This window comes from Oncorhynchus nerka, linkage group LG18 (assembly GCF_034236695.1).
Source record: "Oncorhynchus nerka isolate Pitt River linkage group LG18, Oner_Uvic_2.0, whole genome shotgun sequence".
NCBI classification, from domain to species: Eukaryota; Metazoa; Chordata; class Actinopteri; order Salmoniformes; family Salmonidae; genus Oncorhynchus; species Oncorhynchus nerka.
The window spans coordinates 3,490,839-3,517,387 of NC_088413.1; the positions used below are offsets into that span (position 1 = coordinate 3,490,839).

The 26,549-nt window shown below is 39.2% G+C and overlaps 1 protein-coding gene across 1 annotated transcript in view; it reads left to right on the top strand.

Moving 5' to 3' along the window:
* The first annotated feature begins 5,775 nt into the window (after nt 1-5,775).
* Nucleotides 5,776-26,549, top strand: part of LOC135561705 (NACHT, LRR and PYD domains-containing protein 3-like) — a 31,628-nt gene continuing 10,854 nt past the window's right edge. Inside the window, 6 exon segments of the mRNA XM_065003444.1 lie at nt 5,776-6,225; nt 20,290-20,522; nt 22,298-22,464; nt 22,564-23,850; nt 23,853-24,363; nt 24,447-24,620. Of these exon segments, the coding sequence (XP_064859516.1) occupies nt 20,317-20,522; nt 22,298-22,464; nt 22,564-23,850; nt 23,853-24,363; nt 24,447-24,620 (2,345 nt within the window). The 5' untranslated portion in view covers nt 5,776-6,225; nt 20,290-20,316.

Genomic DNA, 26,549 nt, shown 5'->3' on the forward strand with positions numbered 1-26,549 from the left:
CACCTGTTACAAAGATACCTGTTACATACACACCTGTTACATCATTCATACACACCTGTTACATATACACCTGTTATGTGATCATTCATACACGCCTGTTACATACACAACTGTCACATACACACCTGTTACATACACACCTGTTACAGAGATACCTGTTGCATTCACACCTGTTGCATGATCATTCATACACACCTGTCACATACACACCTGTTCCGTGATCATTCATACACACCTGTTACATACACACCTGTTACAAAGATACCTGTTGCATTCACACCTGTTACATGATCATTCATACACACCTGTTATGTGATCATTCATACACACGTCTACTTGGATCATAACACACCTGTTCAGAAATACGAGACAAAGAATATAAAAGGGGTGACCAAGATCCAATCATGGATTGAGATTACAGTTGAAAACACAACTACACACAACGGAAATCTGCTTATGGCATTAAATTAGCTTTATATGTGAGGTAACCAATCAGAAAGCTAGTTGATGGCCGGTAAACCAATCAGAAAGCCAGTTGATGCCGTATGAACCTAAAGTGGTCTTGGTGATATCAACCCTCCTCCCAGAGAGCTACTGGATCTGCAGGCTTTTGCTTCCGCCCTGCTCTAACACACCTCATTCTGCCAGTCAAGGTTCTGATTAGACTGATTAGTAGAATCAGGTGTGTTAGAGCAGGGTCGGAGTAAAAGCCTGCACGGCCAGTAGTATCTCTCCAGGAGTAGGTTTGGCCTTCCCGTTTTAATTCTACATATTCCTCTATCTCCATGGTAACCCCCTGAGCATGACCCTCGACCTTTACTGATCAGCCAAAGCTGTCCCAAATGGCATCCTATTCCCTATAGAGAGCCCTATGGGCCCTGGTCATATTAGTGCACTCCATAGGGAATAGGGCGAAGCAGTACATTATATAAGGAGGAGGGTGCTATTTGAGGGTGTGACCATAGACAACAGTCAGAGATTTTGTGATCGTCTCTGGTTTAGAGGTGACAGTCTTGTGTGCCAAGATGAGGGGGTAGGGGAGTCTAGAGCTGTGTTCAAATACCCATACTAACATACTGTATATTACATACTTAATGAGTATATACTACATACTATTAGTTCATTTTAGTATACTGTATACTACATACTTAATGAGGATATACTACATACTATAAGTTCATTTTAGTATACTGTATACTACATACTATAAGTTCATTTTAGTATACTGTATATTACATACTTAATGAGTATATACTACATACTATTAGTTCATTTTAGTATACTGTATACTACATACTTAATGAGTATATACTACATACTATTAGTTCATTTTAGTATACTGTATACTACATACTTAATGAGTATATACTACATACTATTAGTTCATTTTAGTATACTGTATACTTAATGAGTATATACTACATTCTATTAGTTCATTTTAGTATACTGTATACTACATACTTAATGAGTATATACTACATACTATTAGTTCATTTTAGTATACTGTATACTACATACTTAATGAGTATATACTACATACTATTAGTTCATTTTAGTATACTGTATACTACATACTTAATGAGTATATACTACATACTATTAGTTCATTTTAGTATACTGTAACCGACCAGCTCGTTGCCTTCTCTACAGGAAGTTGATGCTGTTGCTATGCAACCTCTTGCTAGCTAGTTAGCGTAACAAATTACTAGGTACACATTGTTAGACTTTGGGTGTGTTATTAAATTAAATCTGACGCTCTGGCCGAGGAGTAGGGTTGATTTGAGCTTTCTGGTGCTGCTGGAAACAATTTAATTATGCTTTTCCCCCCGATGTTTACTGACACTGGTCATATTCAACGGGTGTTTGAGCGGCTCGTAAATTCATTATTCTGCGCTCTGGTCTCTCAGGCGAGATGCTCTGAAATCAGAGTAGAGAGACAGAGAGAATTTACGAAAACACAAGGACTATACCATTTAGCTAAGCTAAGAATAACGGGAATAATCAAGTCAATAAACGTTGAGTAGTTAGTTAGCCTGTAGTTAATATACTGACACGTTTGATGTATAAGTAGCCGACTACAGTAGCGTTAGGTAGGTAGCTAACATACCGGTACATACAGCTGTAATGATATGCTGTGTGGTTCGTAAGGACAGCGAAGTTAGCAAATTGTCAACCAACATAACGTGTAAGGTAACTTATTTGAAAAGTAATTACTTTCTTACATTGCTCAACATTTTCTTAACATTTGTCAAAATTTGTTAAAGCAATGAATTTGTATCCGCTGTCGTTGGACTTTGTGAAGCCCCGCCCATTTCATGAAGAATTGCATTATGGGCCCAAAGTACGGAAATAGTGTGCTCTGCTTGTAAACTTCATATTTTGGCGAATAGGTACGAGATCCGGGAACTTTTGGCAAACTAAACTATATCATACTAGGACCAATACGCATACTATATACTCATACGCGTCACAAATAGTACGGTTAGTATGAGTATTAGAAAACGCATCTGAAATGACACACTATTGGAGGAGATGAGGGGAGACTAAGATTACCATCTGAAATTACACCCTATTGGAGGAGATGAGGGGAGTGTAGGATTACCATCTGAAATGACACCATATTGGAGGAGATGAGGAGAGTCTAGGAATACCATCTGAAATGACACCCTATTGGAGGAGATGAGGGGCTGCTAGGATTACCATCTGAAATGACACCCTATTGGAGGAGATGAGGGGGTCGAGGACTACCATCTGAAATACATTTACATTACATTTAAGTCATTTAGCAGACGCTCTTATCCAGAGCGACTTACAAATTGGTGCGTTCACCTTATGACATCCAGTGGAACAGCCACTTTACAATAGTGCATCTAAATCTTTTAAGGGGGGTGAGAAGGATTACTTTATCCTATCCTAGGTATTCCTTAAGGAGGTGGGGTTTCAGGTGTCTCCGGAAGGTGGAAATGACACCCTATTGGAGGAGATTGTAAACATGTATTGTGATGTTATTGGAATGTACTTACTGTATTTGCATACTCACTGTGAATGTGTCTGGGAAACTGGCTCTGAGAATTTGGCATTCAACTTAAAACCACAGAAATGTATTTGATGAATATATTGTACAGCGTTGGCCTGTTAGAGGTTCATGAGAGAGGCTGAATATCAACACAACCATCTCAGTCTATCAGCAGTTTTCTCAGTGAGAGCCTCAAGTCTGGAACACATTGACCATTGACAGACATAAGGAGCTGTGTAACCTGCCACCCCTTTACCAATGACTTGAGAGTGTCTGGACATATAAGGAGCTGTGTGACCTGTCACTCCTTTACTAATAACTTGAGAGTGTCTGGACATAGAAGGGGCTGTTCAACCTGTCACTCCTTTACCAATGACCTGAGAGTGTCTGAAGGACATATAAGGAGCTGTGTAACCTGTCACTCCTTTACCAATGACTTGAGAGTGTCTGAAGGACATATAAGGAGCTGTTAACCTGTCACTGCTTTACCAATGACTTGAGAGTGTCTGAAGGACATATAAGGAGCTGTGTGACCTGTCACTCCTTTACCAATGACTTGAGAGTGTCTGGACATATAAGGAGCTGTTCAACCTGTCACTCCTTTACCAATGACCTGAGAGTGTCTGAAGGACATATAAGGAGCTGTGTAACCTGTCACTCCTTTACCAATGACTTGAGAGTGTCTGAAGGACATATAAGGAGCTGTTCAACCTGTCACTCCTTTACCAATGACCTGAGAGTGTCTGAAGGACATATAAGGAGCTGTGTAACCTGTCACTCCTTTACCAATGACTTGAGAGTGTCTGAAGGACATATAAGGAGCTGTTCAACCTGTCACTCCTTTACCAATGACCTGAGAGTGTCTGAAGGACATATAAGGAGCTGTTAACCTGTCACTCCTTTACCAATGACTTGAGAGTGTCTGAAGGACATATAAGGAGCTGTTAACCTGTCACTCCTTTACCAATGACTTGAGAGTGTCTGAAGGACATATAAGGAGCTGTTAACCTGTCACTCCTTTACCAATGACCTGAGAGTGTCTGAAGGACATATAAGGAGCTGTTAACCTGTCACTCCTTTACCAATGACCTGAGAGTGTCTGAAGGACATATAAGGAGCTGTTAACCTGTCACTCCTTTACCAATGACCTGAGAGTGTCTGAAGGACATATAAGGAGCTGTTAACCTGTCACTCCTTTACCAATGACCTGAGAGTGTCTGAAGGACATATAAGGAGCTGTTAACCTGTCACTCCTTTACCAATGACCTGAGAGTGTCTGAAGGACATATAAGGAGCTGTCCAACCTACGTTGATCTACCTGCCCAGGGACTACAGTTAAACTAGCTAGCTGGCTAAATCTGTCACATTTACAGAAATGATGATTGATGTGAAGTATCTCTGTCAAATACATTTTCAATAAATGACAGGGAAAGGAATGGAATGTATTTGTCTGTGCATGTCTATCTCTGAATGTGTGTTGGTCTCTGTGTGTGAATGTGTCTTTGATTAGTGTGATTAGTTCAATGTAACTTCACATTATAAAGAGTCTATTTTTAACTTCATTTGCTATACATTATAATCAATATTTTGGGGGGGAGGGTTTGCAGAATCATTGTCTGTCATCGGTTACCCATCCTATCGTATTACCATAACAACACAGATATGACCGTCTTGCGTCCTTCTGCCGAACCTGGTTGTTGTCACACTGCCCTCTGCTGGTAGCACTGCAAAACATCACTCAATCAAATCCTGATATAAAATAATACAAAACGCACTTTTACCAGATAGAATATGAATTTATGGGCTGAATACTGGCATTAAGTGTATGAAAACGTTACATGACATAAATGTGAATATATAATATAAACGTATACATGTTGAACCAGCCCACTGTGTTGAAATAGGAAGTACATTTATAAGGGAGTGAAGGAAGAAATGGACAATATCGGTAGAAGAAAAATGTTTCTAAGGTTTGTACTGTACCGTTCTTTTACAATTTTATGGAGACAAGGGGTTCGGAGAAGTTAGGCCATCGCACAGAGAGGTAAGACGTCCACAAAGTTGTTAAATTATTACAATTCTGATTTCAACTTTCAATAATGATTATTTTAGGCTTCCTTTCATTGATGCTGATTCATATTGATCAGCCTAGTCAATATGAATCAATGTTATATTATAGTCTACAGGGCTATGAGGTAGGTAGGGTATGGGCGATTGACTGCACATGAACGTGATTATTATCTTTGCGCTCTTTCACTTCCCGGAGAAAGACGTGTATCACGTAAACTAGTTTCTTTGAAAAATAAAAGTAATTCTCGTCAATTCGGGCAAGTAAAAGTGACGTGCGGCAATGGGTATTGAAACTAAATGAAGGGCTTATGTGAAAAGTTTATGCCGCTATCACAACAACTGGGATCTCTGAAAAATACGATGTCAGCTTCTTCGAGAAAGAGGAAGGTTCAAATCTATTTTTCCCAGTCAGATTTAGTTTTTTTACCGAGATCCCTGTGGTTTTGAATGCGATATTAAGTTGATAAACTCAGAAAGGTGGTGATCTGCTTTGCTCGCTAGTTACCACATCCACAAAGTCAGAAGGCCCGCCTACCCGACCAATCAGATGAGGGAGTGTGATGACGCATTAGCTTACCCGACCAATCATATGGTTGCGGGAAACGCTGCAATCTCCAAATGGTAAATCTCGAGTTCAAGTTTTGAGGACCAAATAACGAAATGCATTCAGGAACAAGAACTGGCAACGTCACTAAAATTCACAACATCAGGAAAATACAAAGGTTTTGGCCAAAGAATTAAGTGGGCGTTTTTTCTTTTTTTCGATAACTAGTATTTAAATGATTAGATCAACTGTTTGTTTTTTACGCACTACAAAGCCTTGACAAGAATGACGCGCTGGCCCACTATTTATTGTTTCTGCAGTAAGGATTCACCCTCTTCAGAAAATTATTGTGTAACTTATCTGCAGGTAATCGTTGTTTTGAGCTCAAAAAGCACCTCGTAGCTGTATGTAAACCAGGGAGCGAAATGAACGGCTTTTTCACCGATGCAATTCGGTTACCGACGTTCACCAAAAAGATCCGTTCAAAAACAACCTGTCGTTATCGAACGACCCATCACTAGTTGAAACAGGAAATATTTGTATAAGGAAGTAGAGGAAGTAACGGACGTTATCGTCGAAGAAACATGTTTCAGAGGTTTGTAGCTTTCTTTTACAATGTAATGTAGAAAAGTATTTTTGAGAAGTTAGTTCATCATAAAGAGAGAGATGCTTTAGGGGTTAAGACATCCGCCAAGTTAATACAATATTGATTTAAACGTTCAAGAATGATGATTTTAGGCTTATTTACATTGGTATTGATTCATAGTGATTAGCCTCATCATTAAGATCCAATGTGATGTGAGAAAGGCTACAGGGCTATGAGGTATGGTATTATTGTTATCGGTGAATGACAGCACATTATTAAGGTCATTATTATGAGGAAACTGGCTCACTTTCACTTCCTGAAAGAAGACGTGCATCGGAATTATGTATAGCTGTCATTAAATCAAATGTCAAGTAAATGTGACGTTCAACAATGTGCATATAAACTATTTAAATGTAGGGCTAAATCAAATATTAAGTTTAAAGCTTTCCGACGACAGATCAGGAAGGCGGTGGTCCGTTTGGCGAACTGCATATGCGCTCGATATAACGTCACCGGCTCATCTATGCGCGTTGTGAACCACGGGTTGAATCGTCAGCACAACTTTTCTCAGAATGAAAACCCCGGTGCGCCGGACGAGATAAACGGATCGCAACTCAAATGAACTCAATCAGAACATGAGTCTCTTCACTAAACCAGGGATGGGCAGCTGGCGGCCCGCAACCAATAATAAAAAACTTTGTTTTGGAACTCAGTCTGGATCTCAACATCCTGTTGACCGTTAGAATAATAGAAAACACACGGTGCCGTTTGTAAATGTGGTTGAGCATCAGCAGTCAGTCTATTAGCCCATGTTAGCTACATGTTTTTAGATTGGTAAATTAGTCTAGCGGCTAAACTTGTAGTAAGCGTGGTTGAATTACCAACCGGGGTGGGTCCCATTGATCATCAGTTATCATATTAAAAACTGTTAACATTTGCCTCCACTCTATGGCAACATGTCCCCATGGCAACATGAGTAGAATCATCTGTAAATCTGAAAATGTTTTCTCCTGGCCCATGGGGGTGTATGGATGTGGGTATGCAGACCCACGAGACACTGAGGCCCCTCATGATGACTGACGTTTTTTTGTGGCCCCCACCTTATCAATGTTCTCCATCCCTGCACTAAATGATAAGGAGAGGGAACCACCTGAATTTGTCCAATAGAAACTCTCGTTGTTGAAACATTTTGCTCTCCTACCACGTTAATTATCCTAACCTACCATTTTAATTATCCTAACCTACCACGTTAATTATCCTAACCTACCACGTTAATTATCCTAACCTACCATGTTAATTATCCTAACCTACCACGTTAATTATCCTAACCTGCCACGTTAATTATCCTAACCTACCACGTTAATTATCCTAACCTGCCATGTTAATTATCCTAACCTACCACGTTAATTATCCTAACCTGCCATGTTAATTATCCTAACCTACCACGTTAATTATCCTAACCTGCCATGTTAATTATCCTAACCTACCACGTTAATTATCCTAACCTACCACGTTAATTATCCTTAATCTGAGGTAATGGTTAGGCACAAGGATAGCAGTGTGGTTAAGGTTAGGTTTAAAACCTGTTTGGGATAGGGGGCAGCATTTTCATGTTTGGATGAAAAGCGTGCCCAGAGTAAACATCCTGCTACTCAGGCCCAGAAGGGAATATATGCATATTATTAGTAGTATTGGATAGACAACACTCTGAAGTTTCTAAAACTGTTTGAATGATGTCTGTGAGTATAACAGAACTCATATGGCAGGCGAAAACCTGAGAGAAATCCAACCAGGAAGTTGGAAATCTGAGGTTTGTAGTTTTTCAACTCATTGCCTATCGAATATACATGTTATATGTTATTGTTATTATAAATACAATATAATATGGTCATAATAGTTTGTAGGTCATAATAGTTTATAGGTCATAATAGTTTGTAGGACAAACCGTTCAGACGCTACATAAGATTTTGTGAGAAAAACAATTTTCGGGATGTCTCGTGGTCTGACAAACACCGTTGAAGCTCTGCCATCTTCAACCGCAGATGCGGAAGGGCGAATATCGACGGATTCATAGACGAAGCTATGGATGCAAGGACTGACCAGACATGATATCAACATTAAATTACAGTTTTAACCATATTTTAAGGCTACGGTGTTTGTTTACAAACATTGGGGGTAAAACAAGCTTATATTTTGGGTTCTGATGCAGTACGACAGTTGAACTGAACTCATGAGGCATTTATAAGTTCTATTCTTCAAGATTGAATCAGTATTGTCACGAACCGGCTCAAAGCCCGTAACAAAAGGGAGACAACGTGGAGATAAGGAGGAACAAAACATATATTTATTAAATAAAGTAAACGAAGTACAAGATACAATGGTAATGGTGTAATCAGTCATGTAAGTCCGTGTGTTGCATGAATGTGATAATGCAGGGTGTTGAAAGGTGCAAAAGCAAACAACCAAAAACCACCAAGATACACAACAAAATCCAAAAGGTGTCTGCATGGAGAGAGTCTCCTCCAAGAATGGGGAAGTGGTGTATTTGTCCTTGGACACACTGGACCCAGGTGTGTCTGCATGGAGAGAGTGTCCTCCAAGAATGGGGAAGTGGTGTATTTATCCTGGGAGACACTGGGCCCAGGTGTGTCTGCATGGAGAGAGTCTCCTCCAAGAATGGGGAAGTGGTGTATTTGTCCTGGGAGACACTGGACCCAGGTGTGTCTGCATGGAGAGAGTCTCCTCCAAGAATGGGGAAGTGGTGTATTTGTCCTGGGACACACTGGACCCAGGTGTTCCCATGTAGCTGACGACCCTCCAAACTCCGCCCACCGGCATCCTAATAAGGAAACGAGAACAAAGAGAGAATACGGCAGACAGAGTGGGAGGGTCGTCACAGTATATCATTAATTCATAAGTTCAAAAATGGATGTAGCAACTAAGGATTCTAGCTTTAAAGACCCAATCCAGGCATGTCTATATCAATATCAAATCATTTCTGGTTAACAATTAATGAAGTAATTTGCTGTAATGGATTTCCCCCTAAAAATGGTCTGTTATGGAATCAGGGGATCCAACCAGGTAGACTAGCTGTTGTTATGAAGTCAGGGAATCCAACCAGGTAGACTAGCTGTTGTTATGGAGTCAGGGGATCCAACCAGGTAGACTAGCTGTTGTTATGGAGTCAGGGGATCCAACCAGGTGGACTAGCTGTTGTTATGGAGTCCGGGGATCCAACCAGGTGGACTAGCTGTTGTTATGGAGTCAGGGGATCCAACCAGGTAGACTAGCTGTTGTTATGGAATCAGGGAATCCAACCAGGTAGACTAGCTGTTGTTATGGAGACAGGGGCTCCAACCAGGTAGATTAGCTGTTGTTATGGAGTCAGCTAATGGGGATCCAACCAGGTAGACTAGCTGTTGTTATGGAGTCAGGGGATCCAACCAGGTAGACTAGCTGTTGTTATGGAGTCAGGGGATCCAACCAGGTAGACTAGCTGTTGTTATGGAGTCAGGGGATCCAACCAGGTCGACTAGCTGTTGTTATGGAGTCAGCTAATGGGGATCCAACCAGGTAGACTAACTGTTGTTATGGAGTCAGGGGATCCAACCAGGTAGACTAGCTGTTGTTATGGAACCAGGGGATCCAACCAGGTGGACTAGCTGTTGTTATGGAGTCAGGGGATCCAACCAGGTGGACTAGCTGTTGTTATGGAGTCAGGGAATCCAACCAGGTAGACTAGCTGTTGTTATGGAATCAGGGAATCCAACCAGGTAGACAAGCTGTTGTTATGGAATCAGGGGATCCAACCAGGTAGACTAGCTGTTGTTATGGGGTCAGGGGATCCAACCAGGTAGACTAGCTGTTGTTATGGGGTCAGGGGATCCAACCAGGGAGACTAGCTGTTGTTATGGAACCAGGGGATCCAACCAGGTGGACTAGCTGTTGTTATGGAGTCAGGGGATCCAACCAGGTGGACTAGCTGTTGTTATGGAGTCAGGGAATCCAACCAGGTAGACTAGCTGTTGTTATGGAATCAGGGAATCCAACCAGGTAGACAAGCTGTTGTTATGGAATCAGGGGATCCAACCAGGTAGACTAGCTGTTGTTATGGGGTCAGGGGATCCAACCAGGTAGACTAGCTGTTGTTATGGGGTCAGGGGATCCAACCAGGGAGACTAGCTGTTGTTATGGAGACAGGGGATCCAACTAGGTAGATTAGCTGTTGTTATGGAGTCAGCTAATGGGGATCCAACCAGGTAGACTAGCTGTTGTTATGGAGTCAGGGGATCCAACCAGGTAGACTAGCTGTTGTTATGGAGTCAGGGGATCCAACCAGGTAGACTAGCTGTTGTTATGGAGTCAGGGGATCCAACCAGGTCGACTAGCTGTTGTTATGGAGTCAGCTAATGGGGATCCAACCAGGTAGACTAACTGTTGTTATGGAGTCAGGGGATCCAACCAGGTAGACTAGCTGTTGTTATGGAACCAGGGGATCCAACCAGGTGGACTAGCTGTTGTTATGGAGTCAGGGGATCCAACCAGGTGGACTAGCTGTTGTTATGGAGTCAGGGAATCCAACCAGGTAGACTAGCTGTTGTTATGGAATCAGGGATCCAACCAGGTAGACTAGCTGTTGTTATGGGGTCAATCAACCAGGGAGACTAGCTGTTGTTAAGACAGGGGATCCAACTAGGTAGATTAGCTGTTGTTATGGAGTCAGGGGGATCCAACCAGGTAGACTAGCTGTTGTTATGGAGTCAGGGGATCCAACCAGGTAGACTAGCTGTTGTTATGGAGACAGGGATCCAACCAGGTAGACTAGCTATTGTTATGGAGTCAGGGGATCCAACCAGGTAGACTAGCTGTTGTTATGGAGACAGGGGATCCAACCAGGTAGACTAGCTGTGGTTATGGAGTCAGAGGATCCAACCAGGTAGAAAAGCTGTTGTTATGGAGTCAGGGGATCCAACCAGGTGGACTAGCTGTTGTTATGGAGTCAGGGGATCCAACCAGGTGGACTAGCTGTTGTTATGGAGTCAGGGGATCCAACCAGGTGGACTAGCTGTTGTTATGGAGTCAGGGGATCCAACCAGGTAGACTAGCTGTTGTTATGAAGTCAGGGAATCCAACCAGGTATACTAGCTGTTGTTATGGAACCAGGGGATCCAACCAGGTGGACTAGCTGTTGTTATGGAGTCAGGGGATCCAACCAGGTGGACTAGCTGTTGTTATGGAGTCAGGGGATCCAACCAGGTAGACTAGCTGCTGTTATGAAGTCAGGGAATCCAACCAGGTAGACTAGCTGTTGTTATGGGGTCAGGGGATCCAACCAGGTAGACTAGCTGTTGTTATGGAGTCAGGGGATCCAACCAGGTAGACTAGCTGTTGTTATGTAGTCAGGGGGATCCAACCAGGTAGACTAGCTGTTGTTATGGGGTCAGCTAAGGGGATCCAACCAGGTAGACTAGCTGTTGTTATGGAGTCAGCTAATGGGGATCCAACCAGGTAGACTAGCTGTTGTCATGGAGTCAGGGGATCCAACCAGGGGATAGAAATCAAATAGCTGGGACTGTTATGTTTAATCAGTGGACTGTGTATGTTTAATAACAAGTGGACCAGGTAGACTGTGTATCTTTAATAACTGTTGTTATGGGAGTCAGGGGATCCAACCAGGTGTGTATCTTTACTAGCTGTTGTTATAACATAGTGGACTGTGTATGTTTGATAACATAGTGGACTGTGTATCAGGGGATCCAAGTGGACTGTGTAGATAACTAGTGGACTGTGTGTTTGATAAGATAGTCAGTGTATCTATAATGGGGATCCAACCAGGTAGATAACTAGCTGTTGTTATGGGACTGTGTATCTTTAATAACATAGTGGACTGTGTATGTTTAATAACATAGGGACTGTGTATCCAACCAGGTAGACTAGCTGTTGTTATAGGGACTGTGTATCTATAATAACATAGTGGACTGTGTATCTTTAATAACATAGTGGGTATCTGTAATAACAACCAGGTAGACTAGCTGTTGTTATGGGACTGTCAGGGGACTGTGTATCTTTAATAACATAGTGGAGGTAGAATAACATAGTGGACTGTGTGTTATGGGACTGTGTATCAGTGGACTGTCTATCTTTAATAACAAGTGGAGGTAGACTAGCTGTTGTTATGGAGTCAATAACATAGTGGACTGGATCCAAGTGGACCAGGTAGACTAGCTGTTGTTATGGAGTCAGGGGATCCAAAAACCAGGTAGAATAGCTGTTGTTATGGAGTCAGTGGACTGGATCCAACCTTTAATAACATAGTGGACTGATCTTTAATAACATAGTGGACTGTGTATGTTTAATTACCAGGTAGACTAGCTGTTGTTATGGAGTCAGGGATCCAACCAGGTAGACTAGCTGTTGTTATGGAGTCAGGGGATCCAACCAGGTATCTTTACTAGCTGTTGTTATGGAGTCAGGGGGATCCAACCAGGTGTATGTAACTAGTGGACTGTTGTTATGTGACTGTGTATATATAATAACATAGTGGACTGTGTATGTAACATAGTGGACTGTGTATGTTTGATAACATAGTGGACTGTGTACTAGTGGACTGTTGTTAGTGGACTGTGTATCTTTAATAACATAGTGGACTGTGTATCTTTAACCAGGGACTGATCTTTAATAACATAGTGGACTGTGTATGTTTAATAACATAGTGGACTGTCATAGTGGACTGTGTATCTGTGTATCCTTTAATAACATAGTGGACTGTGTATGTTTAATAACATAGTGGACTGTGTATGTTTGATAACATAGTGGACTGTGTATGTTTAATAACATAGTGGACTGTGGACTGTGTATCTTTAATAACATAGTGGACTGTGTATGTTTAATAACATAGTGGACTGTGTATCTTTAATAACATAGTGGACTGTGTATGTAAAATAGTGACTGTGTATGTAACATAGTGGACTGTGTATGTTTAATAACATAGTGGACTGTGTATGTTTGATAACATAGTGGACTGTGTATCTTTGATAACATAGTGGACTGTGTATCTTTAATAACATAGTGGACTGTGTATCTGTTAATAACATAGTGGACTGTGTATCTTTAATAACATAGTGGACTGTGTATGTTTAATAACATAGTGGACTGTGTATGTTTGATAACATAGTGGACTGTGTATCTTTAATAACATAGTGGACTGTGATGTTTAATAACATAGTGGACTGTGTATCTTTAATAACATAGTGGACTGTGTATCTGTGGACTGTGTATCTTTAATAACATAGTGGACTGTGTATGTAACATAGTGGACTGTGTATATAACATAGTGGACTGTGTATGTTTGATAACATAGTGGACTGTGTATGTTTGATAACATAGTGGACTGTGTATCTTTAATAACTAGTAATAACATAGTGGACTGTGTATCTTTAATAACATAGTGGACTGTGTATCTTTAATAACATAGTCTGTAAAAACATAGTGGACTGTGTATGTTTGATAACATAGTGGACTGTGTATGTTGTGTATAATAACATAGTGGACTGTGTATCTTTAATAACATAGTGGACTGTGTATCTTTAATAACATAGTGGACTGTGTATGTAACATAGTGGACTAACATAGTGGACTGTGTATGTTTGATAACATAGTGGACTGTGTATGTTTGATAACTAGTGGACTGTGTATAAACATAGTGGACTGTGTATGTTTAATAACATAGTGGACTGTGTATCTTTAATAACATAGTGGACTGTGTATCTTTAATAACATAGTGGACTGTGTATGTTTAATAACATAGTGGACTGTGTATCTATAATAACATAGTGGACTGTGTATCTTTAATAACATAGTGGACTGTGTATCCTTTAATAACATAGTGGACTGTGTATGTTTAATAACATAGTGGACTGTGTATGTTTGATAACATAGTGGACTGTGTATGTTTAATAACATAGTGGACTGTGTATCTTTAATAACATAGTGGACTGTGTATCTTTAATAACATAGTGGACTGTGTATGTTTAATAACATAGTGGACTGTGTATCTTTAATAACATAGTGGACTGTGTATCTTTAATAACATAGTGGACTGTGTATAGTGGACTTTAATAACATAGTGGACTGTGTATCTTTAATAACATAGTGGACTGGGTATGTAACATAGTGGACTGTGTATGTTTAATAACATAGTGGACTGTGTATCTTTAATAACATAGTGGACTGTGTATGTTTAATAACATAGTGGACTGTGTATGTTTGATAACATAGTGGACTGTGTATCTTTAATAACATAGTGGACTGTATGTTTAATAACATAGTGGACTGTTATCTTTAATAACATAGTGGACTGTGTATCTATAATAACATAGTGGACTGTGTATCTTTATCTATAATGTAACATAGTGGACTGTGTATCTTTAATAACATAGTGGACTGTGTATCTTTAATAACATAGTGGACTGTGTATCTTTAATAACATAGTGGACTGTATGTAACATAGTGGACTGTGTATCTTTAATAACATAGTGGACTGTGTATCTTTAATAACATAGTGGACTGTGTATCTTTAAAACATAGTGGACTGTGTGTTTAATAACATAGTGGACTGTGTATGTAACATAGTGGACTGTGTATCTTTAATAACATAGTGGACTGTGTATCTTTAATAACATAGTGGACTGTGTATCTTTAATAACATAGTGGACTGTGTATCTTTAATAACATAGTGGACTGTGTATGTTTAATTACATAGTGGACTGTGTATCTTTAATAACATAGTGGACTGTGTATCTTTAATAACATAGTGGACTGTGTATCTTTAATAACATAGTGGACTGTATGTATGTGTATCTTTAATAACATAGTGGACTGTGTATCTTTAATAACATAGTGGACTGTGTATCTTTAAAAACATAGTGGACTGTGTATGTTTAATAACATAGTGGACTGTGTATGTAACTAGTGGACTGTGTATCTTTAATAACATAGTGGACTGTGTATCTTTAATAACATAGTGGACTGTGTATCTTTAATAACATAGTGGACTGTGTATCTTTAATAACATAGTGGACTGTGTATGTTTAATTACATAGTGGACTGTGTATCTTTAATAACATAGTGGACTGTGTATGTAACATAGTGGACTGTGTATCTTTAATAACATAGTGGACTGTGTATCTTTAATAACATAGTGGACTGTGTATCTTTAATTACATAGTGGACTGTGTATCTTTAATAACATAGTGGACTGTGTATGTAACATAGTGGACTGTGTATGTTTAATAACATAGTGGACTGTGTATCTTTAATAACATAGTGGACTGTGTATCTTTAATAACATAGTGGACTGTGTATGTTTAATAACATAGTGGACTGTGTATGTAACATAGTGGACTGTGTATGTTTAATAACATAGTGGACTGTGTATCTTTAATAACATAGTGGACTGTGTATCTTTAATAACATAGTGGACTGTGTATGTAACATAGTGGACTGTTATGTTTAATAACATAGTGGACTGTGTATATATAATAACATAGTGGACTGTGTATGTAACATAGTGGACTGTGTATGTTTGATAACATAGTGGACTGTGTATGTTTGATAACATAGTGGACTGTGTATGTTTAATAACATAGTGGACTGTGTATCTTTAATAACATAGTGGACTGTGTATCTTTAATAACATAGTGGACTGGGTATGTAACATAGTGGACTGTGTATCTTTAATAACATAGTGGACTGTGTATGTTTAATAACATAGTGGACTGTGTATCTATAATAACATAGTGGACTGTGTATGTTTAATAACATAGTGGACTGTGTATCCTTTAATAACATAACATAGTGGACTGTGTATGTTTAAACATAACTGTGTATGTTTAATAACATAGTGGACTGTGTATCTTTAATAACATTTGTGTATCTTTAATAACATAGTGGACTGTGTATGTGTGGACTGTTTAATAACATAGTGGACTGTGTATCCTTTAATAACATAGTGGACTTGTATGTTTAATAACATAGTGGACTGTGTATGTTTGATAACTAGTGGACTGTGTATGTTTAATAACATAGTGGACTGTGTATCTTTAATAACATAGTGGACTGTGTATCTTTAATAACATAGTGGACTGTGTATGTTTAATAACATAGTGGACTGTGTATCTTTAATAACATAGTGGACTGTGTATGTAAAATAGTGGACTGTGTATGTAACATAGTGGACTGTGTATGTTTAATAACATAGTGGACTGTGTATGTTTGATAACATAGTGGACTGTGTATGTTTGATAACATAGTGGACTGTGTATCTTTAATAACATAGTGGACTGGGTATGTAACATAGTGGACTGTGTATGTTTAATAACATAGTGGACTGTGTATCTTTAATAACATAGTGGACTGTGTATGTTTAATAACATAGTGGACTGTGTATGTTTGATAACATAGTGGACTGTGTATCTTTAATAACATAGTGGACTGTATGTTTAATAACATAGTGGACTGTGTATCTTTAATAACATAGTGGACTGTGTATCTATAATAACATAGTGGACTGTGTATCTTTAATAACATAGTGGACTGTGTATGTAACATAGTGGACTGTGTATGTTTGATAACATAGTGGACTGTGTATGTTTGATAACATAGTGGACTGTGTATGTTTGATAACATAGTGGACTGTGTATCTTTAATAACATAGTGGACTGGGTATGTAACATAGTGGACTGTGTATCTTTAATAACATAGTGGACTGTGTATCTTTAATAACATAGTGGACTGTGTATCTTTAAAAACATAGTGGACTGTGTATGTTTAATAACATAGTGGACTGTGTATGTAACATAGTGGACTGTGTATCTTTAATAACATAGTGGACTGTGTATCTTTAATAACATAGTGGACTGTGTATCTTTAATAACATAGTGGACTGTGTATCTTTAATAACATAGTGGACTGTGTATGTTTAATTACATAGTGGACTGTGTATCTTTAATAACATAGTGGACTGTGTATCTTTAATAACATAGTGGACTGTGTATCTTTAATAACATAGTGGACTGGGTATGTAACATAGTGGACTGTGTATCTTTAATAACATAGTGGACTGTGTATCTTTAATAACATAGTGGACTGTGTATCTTTAAAAACATAGTGGACTGTGTATGTTTAATAACATAGTGGACTGTGTATGTAACATAGTGGACTGTGTATCTTTAATAACATAGTGGACTGTGTATCTTTAATAACATAGTGGACTGTGTATCTTTAATAACATAGTGGACTGTGTATCTTTAATAACATAGTGGACTGTGTATGTTTAATTACATAGTGGACTGTGTATCTTTAATAACATAGTGGACTGTGTATGTAACATAGTGGACTGTGTATCTTTAATAACATAGTGGACTGTGTATCTTTAATAACATAGTGGACTGTGTATCTTTAAAAACATAGTGGACTGTGTATGTTTAATAACATAGTGGACTGTGTATGTAACATGTATCTTTAATAACATAGTGGACTGTGTATCTTTAATAACATAGTGGACTGTGTATCTTTAATAACATAGTGGACTGTGTATCTTTAATAACATAGTGGACTGTGTATGTTTAATTACATAGTGGACTGTGTATCTTTAATAACATAGTGGACTGTGTATGTAACATAGTGGACTGTGTATCTTTAATAACATAGTGGACTGTGTATCTTTAATAACATTGGAATAATTACATAGTGGACTGTGTATCTTTAATAACATAGTGGACTGTGTATGTAACATAGTGGACTGTGTATGTTTAATAACATAGTGGACTGTGTATCTTTAATAACATAGTGGACTGTGTATCTTTAATAACATAGTGGACTGTGTATGTTTAATAACATAGTGGAACATAGTGGACTGTGTATGTTTAATAACATAGTGGACTGTGTATCTTTAATAACATAGTGGACTGTGTATCTTTAATAACATAGTGGACTGTGTATGTAACATAGTGGACTGTGTATGTTTAATAACATAGTGGACTGTGTATATATAATAACATAGTGGACTGTGTATGTAACATAGTGGACTGTGTATGTTTGATAACATAGTGGACTGTGTATGTTTGATAACATAGTGGACTGTGTATGTTTAATAACATAGTGGACTGTGTATCTTTAATAACATAGTGGACTGTGTATCTTTAATAACATAGTGGACTGGGTATGTAACATAGTGGACTGTGTATCTTTAATAACATAGTGGACTGTGTATGTTTAATAACATAGTGGACTGTGTATCTATAATAACATAGTGGACTGTGTATGTTTAATAACATAGTGGACTGTGTATCCTTTAATAACATAGTGGACTGTGTATGTTTAATAACATAGTGGACTGTGTATGTTTGATAACATAGTGGACTGTGTATGTTTAATAACATAGTGGACTGTGTATCTTTAATAACATAGTGGACTGTGTATCTTTAATAACATAGTGGACTGTGTATGTTTAATAACATAGTGGACTGTGTATCTTTAATAACATAGTGGACTGTGTATGTAAAATAGTGGACTGTGTATGTAACATAGTGGACTGTGTATGTTTAATAACATAGTGGACTGTGTATGTTTGATAACATAGTGGACTGTGTATGTTTGATAACATAGTGGACTGTGTATCTTTAATAACATAGTGGACTGGGTATGTAACATAGTGGACTGTGTATGTTTAATAACATAGTGGACTGTGTATCTTTAATAACATAGTGGACTGTGTATGTTTAATAACATAGTGGACTGTGTATGTTTGATAACATAGTGGACTGTGTATCTTTAATAACATAGTGGACTGTATGTTTAATAACATAGTGGACTGTGTATCTTTAATAACATAGTGGACTGTGTATCTATAATAACATAGTGGACTGTGTATCTTTAATAACATCGTGGACTGTGTATGTAACATAGTGGACTGTGTATGTTTGATAACATAGTGGACTGTGTATGTTTGATAACATAGTGGACTGTTTATGTTTGATAACATAGTGGACTGTGTATGTTTAATAACATAGTGGACTGTGTATGTAACATAGTGGACTGTGTATCTTTAATAACATAGTGGACTGTGTATCTTTAATAACATAGTGGACTGTGTATCTTTAATAACATAGTGGACTGTGTATCTTTAATAACATAGTGGACTGTGTATCTTTAATAACATAGTGGACTGTGTATGTTTGATAACATAGTGGACTGTGTATGTTTGATAACATAGTGGACTGTGTATCTTTAATAACATAGTGGACTGTGTATCTTTAATAACATAATGGACTGGGTATGTTTAATAACATAGTGGACTGTGTATCTTTAATAACATAGTGGACTGTGTATCTTTAATAACATAGTGGACTGTGTATCTTTAATAACATAGTGGACTGTGTATGTTTAATAACATAGTGGACTGTGTATGTAACATAGTGGACTGTGTATCTTTAATAACATAGTGGACTGTGTATCTTTAATAACATAGTGGACTGTGTATCTATAATAACATAGTGGACTGTGTATCTTTAATAACATAGTGGACTGTGTATCTTTAATAACATAGTGGACTGTGTATGTTTAATAACATAGTGGACTGTGTATCTTTAATAACATAGTGGACTGTGTATCTTTAATAACATAGTGGACTGTGTATGTTTAATAACATAGTGGACTGTGTATCTTTAATAACATAGTGGACTGTGTATCTTTAATAACATAGTGGACTGTGTATCTTTAATAACATAGTGGACTGTGTATGTTTAATAACATAGTGGACTGTGTATCTTTAATTACATAGTGGACTGTGTATCTTTAATAACATAGTGGACTGTGTATGTAACATAGTGGACTGTGTATCTTTAATAACATAGTGGACTGTGTATCTTTAATAACATAGTGGACTGTGTATGTGGGATACAATATGAAGTGGCTGATTGAACTCTTTGACCACAGATAGTAAATGTGTTGTCATTGTTAATGGTTCTTCAACAATGTTCAGAATATTGACTGTTCTGTTTCTTCTTATTGTAGCTGAGTGAGTTTTGACTTCCATCTAATATGAGTCTCTCTGGGGAGAGGGAGGAGGAGACCACTGCCTCTAAAATGAGTCTCTCTGGGGAGAGAAAGGAGGGGACTACTGCCTCTAAAATGAGTCTCTCTGGGGAGAGAGGGGAGGAGACCACTGCCTCTAAAATGAGTCTCTTTGGGGAGAGAGAGGACGGGACCACTGACTCTAAAATGACTCAAGACACCAGTTCAAAGCGGTAAGAGATTAAATGTAAAATATACAGTTCTCTTAAAGATATAAAACTAAAGGGAAAAGTGTTCCCAAATTATATCAAATGTAGGTCTACAGTCGTGGCCAAAAGTTTTGAGAATGACACAAATTAGTTTTCACAAAGTCTGCTGCCTCAGTGTCTTTAGATATTTTTGTCAGATGTTACAATGGAATACTGAAGTATAATTACTAGCATTTCATAAGTGTCAAAGGCTTTTATTGACATTTACATGAAGTTGATGCAAAGAGTCAATATTGGCAGTGTTGACCCTTCTTTTTCAAGACCTCTGCATTCCGCCCTGGCATGTTGTCAATTAACTTCTGGACCACATCCTGACTGATGGCAGCCTATTCTTGCATAATCAATGCTTGGAGTTTGTCAGAATTAGTGGGTTTTTGTTTGTCCACCCACCTGTTGAGGATTGACCAGAAGTTCTCAATGGGATTAAGGTCTGGGGAGTTTCCTGGCCATGGACCCAAAATGTTGATCTTTCTTTTCTTCCCCGAGCCACTTAGTTATCACTTTTGCCTTATGGTAAGGTGCTCCATCATGCTGGAAAAGGCATGGTTCATCACCAAACTGTTTCTGGATGGTTGGGAGAAGTTGCTCTCAGAGAATATGTTGGTACCATTCTTTATTCATGGCTGTGTTCTTAGGCAAAATTGTGAATGAGCCCACTGCCTTGGCTGAGAAGCAACCCCACACATGAATGGTCCCAGGATGCTTTACTGTTGGCATGACACAGAACTGATGGTAGCGCTCACCTTGTCTTCTCCGGACAAGCTTTTTTCTGGATGCCCAAACAATCGGAAAGGGGATTCATCAGAGAAAATGACTTTACCCCAGCCCTCAGCAGTCCAATCCCTGTACCTTTTGCAGAATATCAGTCTGTCCCTGACTTTTTGTCCTGGAGAGAAGTGGCTTCTTTGCTGCCCTTCTTGACACCAGGCCATCCTCCAAAAGTCTTCACCTCACTGTGCGTGCAGATGCACTCACACCTGCCTGCTGCCATTCCTGAGCAAACTCTGTACTGGTGGTGCCCCGATTCTGCAGCTGAATCAACTTTAGGAGACGGTCCCCTGGCCCTTGCTGGACTTTGGGAGCCCTTGAAGCCTTCATTCACAACAATTGAACCACTTTGCTTGAAGCTCTTGATGATCCGATAAATGGTTGATTTAGGTGCGATCTTACTGGCAGCAATATCCTTGCCCGTGATCCCTTTTTTTGTGCAAAGCAATGATGACAGCACGTGTTTCCTTGCAGGTAACCATGGTTGACAGAGGAAGAATAATGATTCCAAGCACAACCCTCCTTTTGAAGCTTCCAGTCTGTTATTCGAACTCAATCAGCATGACAGAGTGATCTACAGCCTTATCCTCATCAACACTCGCACCTGGTCCTTTTGCGGCAGGGCTGAAATGCAGTGGAAATGTTTTTGGGGGATTCAGTTCATTTGCATGGCAAGGAGGGGCTTTGAAAATCATCTGATCACTCTTCATAACATTCTGGAGTATATGCAAATTGCCAACATACAAACTGAGGAAGCAGACTTTGTGAAAATTAATATTAATTCTCAAAACTTTTGGCCATGACTGTACATCATTCATTTAAAAGGCCAAAAATGGATTTACCAATTGCAGACTGTAGCTTTATAAGAAACATCAGGACTTCTAGATGTTCCACTATACAGTTGTTAAAATGAAGTAGATGAGGATTTGATGTGATATTGATGAGGTGTTCTGTCTCCCTGTTTTGTTCAGTGTCCAGAAGCCCAGAGCAGAGTCACCTACAACCAGCCTGCTATCAATGAAGAGTGATCAGCCACCTGCTTTCAGCCAGGAACCATTACCAGATGACAATAATGAAGTGGAGAGTTTGGACAGTGAGGATGTATTAAAGATCACACACAACCTTCTGGACAGAAGAAGTAAGACTGTGTTTCATACAATATCACAAAGAACGGTACAAAGGCCCTTATAAAACACACACAAACTTATGAGTCCCAACTCTCATTGTTTTCCTACAGGTCAAACTCTGCTGATAGTCCAACAAGACATTAAGGCTAAACTGAAACACAAGTATCAACACATATCTGAAGGAATTGGACACCATGGAAATCAAAGTTTGTTCAAGGACATCTACACAGACCTCTACATCACAGAGGGTGGAAGTGGAGGGGTCAGTAATGAACATGAGGTTAGACAGATAGAGATGGCATCCAAGAAACGAACCACACAAGAGACACCAATCAAATGCAACGACATCTTCAAGCCTTTACCTGGACAAGACAAACCAATCAGAACTGTGCTGACCAAAGGAATCGCTGGCATTGGAAAAACAGTCTCTGTTCAGAAGGTCATCCTTGACTGGGCAGAGGGAAAAGCAAATCAGGACGTTCATTTCATGCTTCCTCTTCCTTTCCGTGATCTAAACCTGAAAAAGGACCAATACAGTCTGATGCAACTTCTTTCCCACAACTTCTCAGAGATGAAAGAGATTGACAGCATTGAAGATGGTGAAACCAAAACTGTTTTCATTTTTGATGGTCTGGATGAGTGTCGACTTTCTCTAGACTTCAAAAACAATGAGAAGTGCTGTGATGTCACGAAGCCAACCTCAGTGGACGTGCTGCTGACAAACCTCATCAAGGGGAATTTGCTTCCCTCTGCTCTACTCTGGATAACTTCACGACCTGCAGCAGCCAATCAGATCCCTCCTGAGTGTGTTGACCAGATGACAGAGGTACGAGGGTTCAATGATCCACAGAAGAAGGAGTACTTCAGGAAGAAAATAACAGATCAGAAACTGGCCAATGAAATCATCAAACACATGAAGACATCAAGGAGCCTCCACATCATGTGCCACATGCCAGTGTTCTGTTGGATATCAGCCACTGTCCTTGAGATGATGCTGAAAGAGGCAGAGAAGGATGAAGTCCCCAAAACTCTGACCCAGATGTACTCACACTTCATTCTCATCCAAATCATTGCGAAGAACAAGAAGTACCACAAAGCCACAGAGACAAACGCAAAGGAACTGTCTCAGTCAGACAAAGAGATGATCCTGAAACTGGCAAAACTTGCTTTCCAACAGCTGCAGAAGGGCAACCTGATCTTCTATGAGGAGGAACTGAGAGAGTGTGGCCTTGATGTCACAGAGGCATCAGAGTACTCAGCATTGTGTACAGAGATCTTTAAAGAGGAATCTGGGCTGTACCAAGACAAGGTCTACAGCTTTGTGCATCTGAGCATTCAGGAGTTTCTAGCAGCAGTGCATGCTTTAGAATCATGTCTGAACAAGAAGGAAAATGTTTTCTCCCCACTAGTGATGATGAAGAGAAGGAGTCAATCCAGTTGTCTGACTTCCACAGGAGAGCAGTGGACCAGGCCTTGAAGAGTGAGAATGGACACCTGGACCTGTTCCTCCGCTTCCTTCTGGGTCTCTCACTGGAGTCCAATCAGAATCTGTTACGAGGCCTTCTGACACAGACAGGAAGTACAACACAGACCAATGAGGAAACAGTTGAGAGAACAGTCAGGTACCTTTCAGACAAGATCAAGGAGGAATCCTCACCAGAAAGGATCATCAACTTGTTCCACTGTCTGAATGAACTTGGTGCCAACTCTCTAGTTGAAGACATGCAGACCTCCCTGCATTCAGGAACTCTTTCAGAAACAAGACTAAAACCTGACCAATGTTCAGCCCTGGCCTACCTGTTACTGATGTCAGAGGAGGTGCTGGAGGAGTTTGACCTGAAGACATACAACACATCAGAGAAAGGTTATCAGAGGTTGCTGCCCGTAGTGAAAACCTGCAAGAGAGCACTGTAAGTTCTGTTATTGAGTTGATGTATACAGTATCATTATAATGAAGGATTTGTATATCTAACTGATTATCTCCTCTCTCCAGACTGGATGGCTGTAAACTCACATATAAATCCTGTGAGACTCTGGCCTCAGCTCTGCAGACACCAAACTCCCCCCTGAGAGAACTGGACCTCAGCGACAATGACCTGGGAGACAGAGGAGTGGAGCTGCTCTGTGTTGGACTAACCAGTCCACTATGCAACATACAGACACTAGTGTGAGTAAAATATCTTCCGTATCTACTGTGTGTTTATATAGTTTGTAGTTAGTTAGTATGTGTATGTTTAACATTATTTGAATATCTTGGTAAATATGCAGAAACATACATACAATGTGATAAATATATCAAACTAAGGTTGAATATCTTGAGTGAGATAGTATGTTTTTAGCATTGGTGAATCATGTGTCCTTTTGTTATTGTCTTAATGTATCTCATTATTCTTAAAGCGTTGCATATTTAACAGTGTATCGACATTAGTGGTCAACCGATTATGATTTTTACGCCGATACTGAATATTGGAGGACCAAAAAATGCTGAAACCGATTAATTGGACGATTTTGTATTTTTTTAAATATATTTGTAATAATGACAATTATCACAAATTAGACACCTTGCTTTCCCTGTTGCCAATTCAATGTCATTGTCCCACACTGGTGCTCTGCTTTTGCTGTCTGTAAAATTAATATAATCGTACAAACACACACGCACGCACACACACACACACATCTCTCTGAAGTGACAGGGATACTGAAGAGTCTGCTTAGGAGACACAAATACTCTCAACTGTTTGAATAATAAAACTAGAGTTGAAGTTACCTGTGATGAATGTTGAAAACAACTGTAATTTCAATATGCAGGAAATCCTATTTTAACCTCTTAGTCCGCCCCATCCCGCATGCGGTATCGTTACTACAGCCTCAAGCTCATTAGCATAACGCAACGTTAGCGATTTTTAAAAATCGCAAATGAAACTAAATAAATATGCCTGTTCTCAAGCTTATCCTTTTCTTAACAATCCTGTCGTCTCAGATTTTCAAAATATGCTTTAGAACCAGAGAAAATCACTAATTTGTGTAAGAGTGGTGATAGCTAGCTTAGCGTTAGCATTAGCATTTAGCACGCAACATATTCACAAAAACCAGCCAAGGAATCAAATAAAATAATTTACCTTTGAAGAACTTCAGATGTTTCAATGAGGAGACTCTCAGTTACATAGCAGATGTCCAGTTTTTCCTGAAAGATTCTTGTGTAGGACACATCGTTCCCTTTTGTTACTATGCATATGGCTACCGAAACTAACCGAAAATTCAGTCACCTACATGTCAAACTTTTTCCGAATTAACTCCATAATATCGACTGAAACATGGAAAACGTTGTTTGAATCAATCCTGAAGGTGGTTTGTCATATTTCTCTCCATTGAAAGCACCGTCCTTGTAGCCTGGTTTGTTCTGAGATTTGAATGGAAAAATACCGGGACCTGACTTTTGCGCACCAATTGCCACGCAGACACCTAGAGGGACACCTGGTAAATGTAGTCTCTTATGGTCAATCTTCCAATGATATGCCTACAAATACGTCACAATGCTGCAGAGACCTTGGGGAAACAAGAGAAAGAGTCCATTCATTCCTGTCGCATTCACAGCCATATAAGGCGATCATGGAAAACGTAGCCTCAGAAATCCTGTGCATTTCCTGGTCGGTCATACATCTTGGTTTTGCCCGAAACATTTGTTCTAAGGGACTCACAGTGAAAATCTTTGCATTTCTGGAAACGTAAGACTGTCTTCTTTCCAAAGCTATCAATTCCAAGCATATTCGAGCATCTTTTCCTGACAAAATATTGCGCTTAAAACGGGCACGTCTTTTTGTCCAAAAATGAAATACTGCCCCTATAGGACTAACAGGTTAACCTCTTGCCTCTACCTGGGACGCTTGCGTCCCAACTAGAGCTCTGGAAATGCAAATGCGCTACGCTAAATGCTAATAGTATTAGTTAAAACTCAAAAGTTCATTAAAATACACATGCAGGGTATCAAATTAAAGCTACACTCGTTGTGAATCCAGGCAACAAGTCCGATTTTTAAAATGCTTTTCGGCGACAGCATGAGAAGCTATTATCTGATAGCAGGGGACGTAAACAAAAT